Source organism: Lipophrys pholis, assembly GCF_963383615.2.
Source record: "Lipophrys pholis genome assembly, chromosome: 8".
Taxonomy (NCBI): Eukaryota; Metazoa; Chordata; class Actinopteri; order Blenniiformes; family Blenniidae; genus Lipophrys; species Lipophrys pholis.
Window position 1 is genome coordinate 32,644,626 of NC_137630.1, and position 10,546 is coordinate 32,655,171.

At 51.2% G+C, this 10,546-nt stretch overlaps 1 protein-coding gene across 1 annotated transcript in view; it reads right to left on the reverse strand.

Moving 5' to 3' along the window:
- Positions 1-10,546, reverse strand: part of LOC308112820 (neural cell adhesion molecule L1.1-like) — a gene marked incomplete at its 5' end in the record, with an annotated part of 32,672 nt that overhangs the window by 6,632 nt on the left and 15,494 nt on the right. The window contains 12 exons of the mRNA XM_080468583.1: positions 907-1,013; positions 1,846-2,071; positions 3,245-3,315; positions 3,573-3,779; positions 4,028-4,129; positions 4,250-4,377; positions 4,475-4,634; positions 4,765-4,925; positions 7,229-7,340; positions 7,563-7,706; positions 9,552-9,683; positions 10,057-10,241. Coding sequence (XP_080324709.1) covers positions 907-1,013; positions 1,846-2,071; positions 3,245-3,315; positions 3,573-3,779; positions 4,028-4,129; positions 4,250-4,377; positions 4,475-4,634; positions 4,765-4,925; positions 7,229-7,340; positions 7,563-7,706; positions 9,552-9,683; positions 10,057-10,241 — 1,735 coding nt within the window. The remainder of the gene's footprint in view (positions 1-906; positions 1,014-1,845; positions 2,072-3,244; positions 3,316-3,572; positions 3,780-4,027; positions 4,130-4,249; positions 4,378-4,474; positions 4,635-4,764; positions 4,926-7,228; positions 7,341-7,562; positions 7,707-9,551; positions 9,684-10,056; positions 10,242-10,546) is intronic.

The following is a 10,546-nucleotide window of genomic DNA, read 5'->3' on the forward strand; positions in this document are numbered from 1 at the left end:
CGGTGAGATGACTCGGTGAGATGACTCGGTGAAAGGAGTCAGTGAGATGACTCAGTGAGATGACTCGGTGAGATGACTCAGTGAGATGAGTCTGTGAGATGACTCAGTGAGATGACTCGGTGAGATGACTCAGTGAGATGAGTCTGTGAGATGACTCAGTGAGATGACTCGGTGAAAGGAGTCAGTAAGATGACTCAGTAAGATGACTCAGTGAGATGACTCAGTAAGATGACTCGATGAGATGACTCAGTGAGATGACTCAGTGAAAGGAGTCAGTGAGATGACTCGGTGAGAGGACTCGGTGAAATGACTCGGTGAGATGAGTCAGTGAGATGACTCGGTGAGATGACTCAGTGAGATGACTCAGTAAGATGACTCAGTGAGATGACTCGGTGAGATGACTCAGTAAGATGACTCGGTGAAAGGAGTCAGTGAGAGGACTCGGTGAAAGGAGTCAGTGAGATGACTCGGTGAAAGGAGTCAGTGAAATGACTCGGTGAAAGGAGTCAGTGAGATGACTCAGTAAGATGACTCGGTGAAAGGAGTCAGTGAGATGACTCGGTGAGAGGACTCTGTGAAATGACTCGGTGAGATGAGTCAGTGAGATGACTCGGTGAGATGACTCAGTGAGATGACTCAGTGAGATGACTCGGTGAGATGACTCGGTGAAAGGAGTCAGTGAGATGACTCGGTGAAAGGAGTCAGTGAGATGACTCGGTGAAAGGAGTCAGTGAGATGACTCGGTGAAAGGAGTCAGTGAGATGACTCGGTGAGATGACTCGGTGAGATGACTCGGTGAAATGAGTCAGTGAGATGACTCGGTGACAGGAGTCAGTGAAAGGAGTCAGTGAGATGACTCGGTGAAATGACTCGGTGAGTGAGTGAGTGAGTGATGAGTGGTGCGACCTTGTATCCCAGCAGGAGGCCCCGGATGTTCTTGGCTTCGTTCCATTTGAGTCGGACCGTACTGTTCATCACTGTGGATGTAACCCCGGTGGGGGGCTCCTCCGGCCCTGTGGGGGAGGGGGCAGGAAGAAACACATTACCCAGTTTACTTAAGAGTTTCTAATTCCACTTTTGTCCTCCTGCAATACTGAACATTTGTTTTTTAATGTTCCAAAGTTTAAAAAACCAAATGTCGGGAGAGCATCTCCCGTTAGTCCGATTGGATCAATACGATCGATCAGCTCCTTCAATCAGTTTAAAGTCTGTCGCCCACAGATTTTAATCTCTTTACTCTTTATTTTGATCTCTGTCATTTTCATTTTGTTGTATTTGTTGTTGTTACTGTTGCTTGTTTTATTTCAACATAAAGCTGATGAAGGTAATATGAGTATAAAGTACCTCTTGCCTTTACTACTATTTACTAGTACTTTTGTTTTCATGCCATGATTAATCTACAAGTGGCACATGAGAATTTAATCTTAAATCTTATAGCTTAATTTTGTTTAATCAGAATTGTTATTTTTTTAAAGGATTTCTTTTAAATATATTTTGTTGTTGTTGGAAATATATATTTTATTCATATTTCAATTATTTCCATTTTCTCGTCCAACATTTGTTGCATTGATTTATTTCTTTAGTTTTTGATATTTTCTATTTTAAAAAGTCAATTTACTCTTTGTGACTTTTCTAATTCTATTTTTGTCCACGTTTATATATTTTTTTATATTTAGGATTATTTGTCATTACATCCTATCAATAACTGTTATTAATCGCCCTCCATGATGACACGTTTGGATCCCGGCTCCCCGGGAAACAAACTGTGTTCTGGTTCCGTTCACACTCCGGAGCCCGGCGTGTGAACGGGTCTGTGGTTTGAAACCCGGCGGTCATGTGACGTACTGTCCTCTCCAGAGTGTCCGATCTCCGGCTCTGGTTCTGGCCCTGCCCCGATGGAGTTCACGCCTTGCACCATGATCTCGAACGGCGTGTACGTTCCCGCGTTGTTCACCACGAGGGGCGGAGCCTCGACCACGCTGGTGTTCCATTCCGTGTTGGGACCGTCGGCCGCTCGCCACCAAACCTTGTACTGGAAGCCCGGACCGTTGTGGGAGCGCCGGTCCAGCTCCTGCAGGAGGAAACGGGAAGTTAGGTGGAGTTAGGAGACTGAGGGGTGGAGTCAGAGGGGTGGAGTCAAGAGCAAAACAGAGGTGGAGTCAGGAGTCTGAGGGGTGGAGTCAGGAGACTGAGGGGTGGAGTTAGAGGGGTGGAGTCAGAGGGGAGGAGTCAGGAGCCAAAGAGAGGTGGAGTCAGGAGTCTGAGGGGTGGAGTCAGAGGGGTGGAGTCAGGAGCCAAAGAGAGGTGGAGTCAGGAGTCTGAGGGGTGGAGTCAGGAGACTGAGGGGTGGAGTCAGAGGGGTGGAGTCAAGGGCAAAAGAGAGGTGGAGACAGGAGTCTGAGGGGTGGAGTCAGGAGACTGAGGGGTGGAGTCAGAGGGGTGGAGTCAGAGGGGTGGAGTCAGGAGCTAAAGAGAGGTGGAGTCAGGAGTCTGAGGGGTGGAGTCAGAGGGCTGGAGTCAAGAGCAAAACAGAGGTGGAGTCAGGAGTCTGAGGGGTGGAGTCAGGAGACTGATGGGTGGAGTCAGGAGACTGAGGGGTGGAGTTAGAGGGGTGGAGTCAAGAGCCAAAGAGAGGTGGAGTCAGGAGTCTGAGGGGTGGAGTTAGAGGGGTGGAGTCAGAGGGGTGGAGTCAAGAGCAAAAGAGAGGTGGAGTCAGAGGGGTGGAGTCAAGAGAAAAAGAGAGGTGGAGTCAGGAGTCTGAGGGGTGGAGTCAGGAGACTGAGGGGTGGAGTCAGAGGGGTGGAGTCAAGAGCCAAAGAGAGGTGGAGTCAGGAGTCTGAGGGGTGGAGTCAGGAGACTGAGGGGTGGAGTCAGAGGGGTGGAGTCAAGCGCCAAAGAGGTGGAGTCAGAAGTTAAAGGGGTCGAGTCAAGAGTCTGAAGGGTGGAGTCAAGAGTCAAAGGGGTGGGGTCAGAGGGGTGGAGTCAAGCGCCAAAGAGGAGGAGTCAGAAGTTAGAGGGGTGGAGTCCAAGGGGTGGAGTCAGAGAGACGTGGTTCACATTTCTGAAGGAGTTTATAATGTATTCTAGAATAACGTGACAAGAATAACAAAACTTCCACACACACACACACACACACACACACACACACACACACACACACACACACACACACACACACACACACACACACACACACACACACACACACACACACACACACACACACACACACACACACACACACCTCCCAGGTGATGCTGAGGGTCCCGGGTTCAGAGGAGTTGCTGCGCACGGCGACGGGGATCTTGGTAGGTACTGAGGAAGAGGAAGAGGAAGAGGAGGAAGAGGAAGAGGAAGAGGAAGAGGAAGAGGAAGAGGAAAAGGAAGAGGAAAAGGAAGAGGAGGAAGAGGAAGAGGAAGAGGAAGAAGAGGAAGAGGAAGAGGAAGAGGAAAAGGAAGAGGAAAAGGAAGAGGAGGAAGAGGAAGAGGAAGAGGAAGAGGAAGAGGAAAAGGATCGCCGTCAAGTTGCTTCCTGATTGGACGGCTCATAAGCAGCGTGCGATGTGACTCACCGGCCGGTGGCGTGCTGTGGTGGTCCGAGGGGCCGCTGGGGTCGCTGAGGCCGATGGCGTTGACGGCAACGACTCTAAAGCGGTAGGAGCAGTACGGGTGGAGGGCGAGCTGCACGTGGTCGAAGTCCCCGGGAACCCTCCGCCACTCCTCCCACCTCCACCTGCTCCCCTCCGAGTGCTGTTCCTCCTGCGCCTCCACCACGAACTCTGCACACACACACACACACACACACACACACACACACACACACACACACACACACACACACACACACACACACACACACACACACACACACACACACACACACACACACACACACACACACACACACACACCATGCTCCATTATAGTGACACACCTAGCTCAGTTTGCATGTTCCCCCTGAGCCTCTGTGTGTGCGTGTGTGTGTGTGTGTGTGTGTGTGTGTGTGTGTGTGTGTGTGTGTGTGTACCGGTGATGGGGCTGTTGTGTGACGGTCCTGGTCTCCAGTTCAGAGTCAGACTGTAATCTTCCACGTTGGACAGTGACAGAGAGTGAGGAGGCTCCGGAGGCGCTGCAGGTCCAACAGGAGACCGTTAATAACACACACACACACACACACACACACACACACACACACACACACACACACACACACACACACACACACACACACACACACACACACACAGACCTTTGACGGTGACGGAGCCGGTGGCGTCCACATGGTCCACCTTGGTGATGACCTCACAGTAATATTGCGCCGTGTCGTCTACCTGGATGTCTGTGATTTTCAGTGTGTTGTTGTCTAAGATAGTGTACCTGCACACACACACACACACACACACACACACACACACACACTGGTCAGCGTGGCGTCCTCCTGCAGGCCCTGTGCATGGCGGTGCAGGTGATTTACTTGTCATCAGGTGAGGACTCCTGCAGCTTGGTTCCGTCTTTCTTCCAGACCACCTGGACGTCCTTCAGTCGGGGGTCGTGGCTGAAGCTACAGTCCAGCAGAGCGCTGCCGCCGCGCAGGATGCTCACGTTCTGCGGCGGCGTCACCATCACCGTGCGCTCTGGACAAACCAGAAGGAAAACATTTGGTTGAGGAGCTCTGGCGTAACGTCGACATCAGTTACTAATGGAGTTGCTGGAGTAGTAGTTACTGTAAATAAAAGTAAAGTGAGGTTCATCCCTCTGACTGACCGTAGACCTCCAGGTTGGCGCTGATGGAGATGTTGGCGTTCTTGATGGAGCAGGTGTAGACGCCGCCGTCGCTGTGGCTGACGTTGGTCAGCTCGATCGTCCCGTCGGTCAGCAGAGACACTCGAGGGTCGGACAGCAGAGGAGCCATGTCCTCCCCCTCCCTACACACACACACACACACACACACACACACACACACACACACACACAGGAGTGCAGAGTGTCATTAGTTCCTAAGGCCACAGGAGGGCGCCATTCCCTCTGACTCGGGTGGGTATTCCTGGTCCCGGAGGGCTGCAGCCCTGCATGTTGTCCATGTCTCCCGGCTCAAACACACCTGAGTTGCCATGATGAGGCTCAGCAGGAAGCCGGAGAACGAGCCACTCATGGCTCAAGGTGCAGGACTGCGGCCCCCCAGGACCAGGAGTACCCACCCCTGCAGTCTGACTGAACACCTGTCTTCTCCAGCTGAGAGCGAGAGGTGGAAGTGATTCCTACTGACTGTACGTGAAGCGACGTTACACCTGGACAGGTGAGCAACACCAACACAGACATTCACTACTGGACCTCGTATTTTTGGTTTTCGTTTTGTCTGTGCCATTTCCGTGTGTAGGATAAGGAAAAGCATTGTTTATTTTATTCTATTTCATTATCAGGTTAAAAATATACAAAGTTCCAATGTTAGACACAAAAGTTCATGTTCAAGTCTTTAGTGGTGTTTATTTAATTGCTGAGATTGTTTCTGTCTCGACCTGCTTAAACAGTTTTCACATGGGACAGGAGTAATGGCTTTTTCTCGCCACAAGGGGGAGTTTCTCTCCAAGTGAGCACAGAATGGAGTAGAGAAACACGACTTCCTGTGTTATCGTTGTGTGATCGGGACAGAGGCACAGCAGTAGATTACTGAGGTGCCAGTATTTGTTCTTTTGGAAAATGTCCAGTCAAACAACTCAAACTTTATTCCTGTTAGACGGAGTTTCTCCTTTCCACATCTGGATCGGATCTCTTGAGCTTCTCTCTGTTCTAACACCTGGAAATGACTCTGTTGTATTTGTTGCTGGATAAATAAAGTTGAATTGAATTGAATCTTAATATGTCTAACACGTGGAAATGGAAAAGCGTTTTTTTTTAGATCGTTTCCGTTGAAACATGAAACATTTCTGGAACAAAAACACTAAAACGCTTCGTTTTCAATTGACAGGTTATTGTGAACAATCATGAGACACCAGAACGACCAGGTGACCTCACACAGGTGTTCTCTCTCACCAGGTGTTCTCTCTCACCAGGTGACCTCTCTCACCAGGTGACCTCTCTCACCAGGTGTTCTCTCTCACCAGGTGTTCTCTCTCACCAGGTGTTCTCTCTCACCAGGTGTTCTCTCTCTCTTACCAGGTGTTCTCTCTCACCAGGTGTTCTCTCTCACCAGGTGACCTCTCTCACCAGGTGTTCTCTCTCACCAGGTGTTCTCTCTCACCAGGTGACCTCACACAGGTGTTCTCTCTCACCAGGTGACCTCTCTCACCAGGTGACCTCTCTCACCAGTTGACCTCTCTCACCAGGTGACCTCACACAGGTGTTCTCTCTCACCAGGTGTTCTCTCTCACCAGGTAACCTCACACAGGTGTTCTCTCTCACCAGGTGACCTCTCTCACCAGTTGACCTCTCTCACCAGGTGACCTCACACAGGTGTTCTCTCTCACCAGGTGTTCTCTCTCACCAGGTGACCTCACACAGGTGTTCTCTCTCACCAGGTGTTCTCTCTCACCAGGTGACCTCTCTCACCAGGTGACCTCTCTCACCAGGTGTTCTCTCTCACCAGGTGTTCTCTCTCACCAGGTGACCTCTCTCACCAGGTGTTCTCTCTCACCAGGTGTTCTCTCTCACCAGGTGTTCTCTCTCACCAGGTGACCTCTCTCACCAGGTGTTCTCTCTCACCAGGTGACCTAACACAGGTGTTCTCTCTCACCAGGTGTTCTCTCTCACCAGGTGGCCTCTCTCACCAGGTGTTCTCTCTCACCAGGTGACCTCTCTCACCAGGTGTTCTCTCTCACCAGGTGACCTCTCTCACCAGGTGTTCTCTCTCACCAGGTGACCTCTCTCACCAGGTGTTCTCTCTCACCAGGTGTTCTCTCTCACCAGGTGTTCTCTCTCACCAGGTGTTCTCTCTCACCAGGTGACCTAACACAGGTGTTCTCTCTCACCAGGTGACCTAACACAGGTGTTCTCTCTCACCAGGTGTTCTCTCTCACCAGGTGTTCTCTCTCACCAGGTGACCTAACACAGGTGTTCTCTCTCACCAGGTGACCTAACACAGGTGTTCTCTCTCACCAGGTGTTCTCTCTCACCAGGTGTTCTCTCTCACCAGGTGTTCTCTCTCACCAGGTGGCCTCTCTCACCAGGTGTTCTCTCTCACCAGGTGACCTCTCTCACCAGGTGTTCTCTCTCACCAGGTGTTCTCTCTCACCAGGTAATGTGCGGCCTTGGAGAGCCAAAGGATTCACACAGCAGCTTGACCCTTCCGCCCTCGCTGGCCTTGTAGACGACGCCGTCGGAGGAGAGGATCTGAGGAGGAAGCTCTGAGAGACACAGAGGACAAAATGGAGGTTCAGCGGTGAGGAAGAGGAGGATAAGGAGGAAGAGGAACAATAGGGAAAGGAGGAGGAGGAAGAGGAGGAAGAAGAGGAGCAGGAGAAGAAGGAGGAGAAGAAGGCGGAGGAGGAGGAGGAGGAGGAGGAGGAGGAGGAGGAGGAGGAGGAGGAGGAGGAGGAGGGACTGTGAAGCCCCGGCGGGTTTCATACCCACGACGAAGAGGAAGGCGTTGACGAGCACAGAGCCGTGCTTGTTGGTGGCTTCACACTGGTAGACGGCGGTGTCAGAGAATTCCACGTCCTGCAGGATCAAGGCGTCGCCTGACATGCTGCGACGGGGCTCCTCGTCCACGTCTGGGGGGGTGGAGAGGGGGGGGGGGGGGGGGGTGGGGGGGGGTGGGGGGAGGGGGGGGGGGGGGTGGGGGGAGGGGGGGGGGGGGGTTAACACAAACTGAACACTAACAAACGTTGGAGTCGTCGTCATGGCGATGAGGCAGCAGCTGCTTCAGGTCCTGACCTTCCTCCTGCTTCATTCACTTTATTGTCATTTATGACTTTGTCTTTTTCTAGATGTTTAATGCTTCCTTCTTTCCTTCCCTCACTCCTTCTTTCCTTCCCTCACTCCTTCTTTCCTTCCCTCACTCCTTCTTTCCTTCCCTCACTCCTTCTTTCCTTCCCTCACTCCCTCACTCCTTCTTTCCTTCCCTCACTCCTTCTTTCCTTCCCTCACTCCCTCACTCCTTCTTTCCTTCCCTCACTCTTTCTTTCCTTCCCTCACTCCTTCTTTCCTTCTTTCCTTCCCTCACTCCTTCTTTCCTTCCCTCACTCCTTCTTTCCTTCCCTCACTCCTTCTTTCCTTCCCTCACTCTTTCTTTCCTTCCCTCACTCCTTCTTTCCTTCTTTCCTTCCCTCACTCCTTCTTTCCTTCCCTCACTCCTTCTTTCCTTCCCTCACTCTTTCTTTCCTTCCCTCACTCCTTCTTTGCTTCCCTCACTCCTTCTTTCCTTCCTTCACTCCTTCCTTCCTTCCCTCACTCCTTCTTTCCTTCCCTCACTCCTTCTTGGCTTCCCTCACTCCTTCCTTCCTTCCCTCACTCCTTCACTCCTTCTTGGCTTCCCTCACTCCTTCTTTGCTTCCCTCACTCCTTCCTTCCTTCCCTCACTCCTTCACTCCTTCTTTGCTTCCCTCACTCCTTCTTTCCTTCCTTCACTCCTTCCTTCCTTCCTTCACTCCTTCTTGGCTTCCCTCACTCCTTCTTTGCTTCCCTCACTCTTTCTTTCCTTCCCTCACTCATTCACTCCTTCTTGGCTTCCCTCACTCCTTCTTTCCTTCCCTCACTCCTTCTTTCCTTCTTTCCTTCCCTCACTCCTTCTTTCCTTCCCTCACTCCTTCTTTCCTTCTTTCCTTCCCTCACTCCTTCTTTCCTTCCCTCACTCCTTCCTTCCTTCCCTCACTCATTCACTCCTTCTTGGCTTCCCTCACTCCTTCTTTCCTTCCCTCACTCCTTCTTTCCTTCCCTCCTGATTTCAGAGTAACACTCTTCTCTCCATGATGATTTCTTTCTTCAGCCCAGGAGCTTCTAAAGTCTTTATTTGTCTGTAAACTAGAACCCTAATGAGCAGATCTTCATACAAACGGTCCAGAGGAGGAAGAACCCCTGAGATGTTGGTGTTGATCCAGATTAAAAATAAGTGTTAGAAATGTTCATTTCTTGGACCAGTTTCAGCCAGAGACCCGGACCAGACTGGAACCAGGTCTGATTTGATCCGGACCGGGTTGGTAAAGAGTCACGATGGCGTTTTCGGGGCCTGAAAACAGGTTTTCTTTTAACAAAACGGGTTCCAGAGTGAAGGAACTTGAAAACGCCGTCTCGGCTTTGACGTGTGGACGAAAACAGGTTTTCTTTAAGAACGACGTGGATAACAAAGAGTTCTTTGTTCATGTGGGCGGGGCCTAAATGTCTGTTCCAGTACGATGGTGCTCAGAGCCACTGGAAACAACCGAGGAAACACTAGGCTCCGTCGCCATGGAAACAACGGAAACGCTGCTCCTGGTCCTGAGCATCACGGCCGCAGGAAATAGTTTTTCATGACAAGAACAAGCAACAGCCCCTACTAGTGGCCCGACATGCTCACTGCATGGCTTCAGGTTTCTGTCGTTGGCGTATAAAGGAAAGGAGTCGCCCGGAGGGGAGCTTACCTGTGATTGGCTGGCCGTTGATGCTCCAGGTGACTCTGGGCGTCGGGATGCCGTCAGCCTGGCAGTCCAGTCGGACCGTCTCCCCGGGGGCGTACTGCAGGTTCTGGGGCTCCTTCACCAGGTAAGGAGACGCTAAACACAAACATTCAGGCTCAATAACATCCTGAGACCCGGACCGCTGGTCCTGACCGGCTCTTTCTGGGTCCGACTGGTCGTCCTGTTCTGACTTTACTACTGATCAGAACCTTGATACTACTGATCAGAACCTTGATACTACTGATCAGAACATTGATACTACTGATCAGAACATTGATACTACTGATCAGAACATTGATACTATTGATCAGAACCTAAAATTAACTCTCATTTTTATGCAGATGATAGACAAATCTATTGATCAGTGAAACCCGATGATAAAACAGGTCTTCCTGTCCTGTGTCTTTTGTCTGTTGGACGGTCCTGTGGTGTGGTATCAGTGAGAGTTTGGCCGTCCAGTGCGGCTAACCTTCCACAGTGACGGTGAAGGAGTGTTCGACGGCGCCGTGGTTGTTGGCGGCTCTGCACTGGTATTCGCCGTCGTCGCCCTGAGCGATGCTGTTGAAGGTGAGCCAGCGGTGGTAATTCTCCACCAGGCCGCTCGTCTCGTCCAGGCTGCCGTCCTTCTTCGTCCACTCCACCGTGGGGGTCGGCCTGTGGGCGGGGGTGGGCGGGGGTGGGCGGGGCCAGACAGAGGCGACAAAGAGATGTGAGGACAGAAGCTCCAGAAGAAAGTCCAAATGAACGAGTGCCGATTATCTCGTCATCATTAAGAAAAGATGATCACGACGTCTATTTGTCTCCATGGAAACGGAAGACCCGGGAGAAAGAAGATAATTTGAGGCGGCAAAGACCAGAAGGGAAGATGGAATCACTTTGTGAGAAGCATTAGCAGATCCAGGGTGCAGAGAGGGCATTAACACGTTTCCATGGCTTTTAATAAGGTAAACAACAAACAA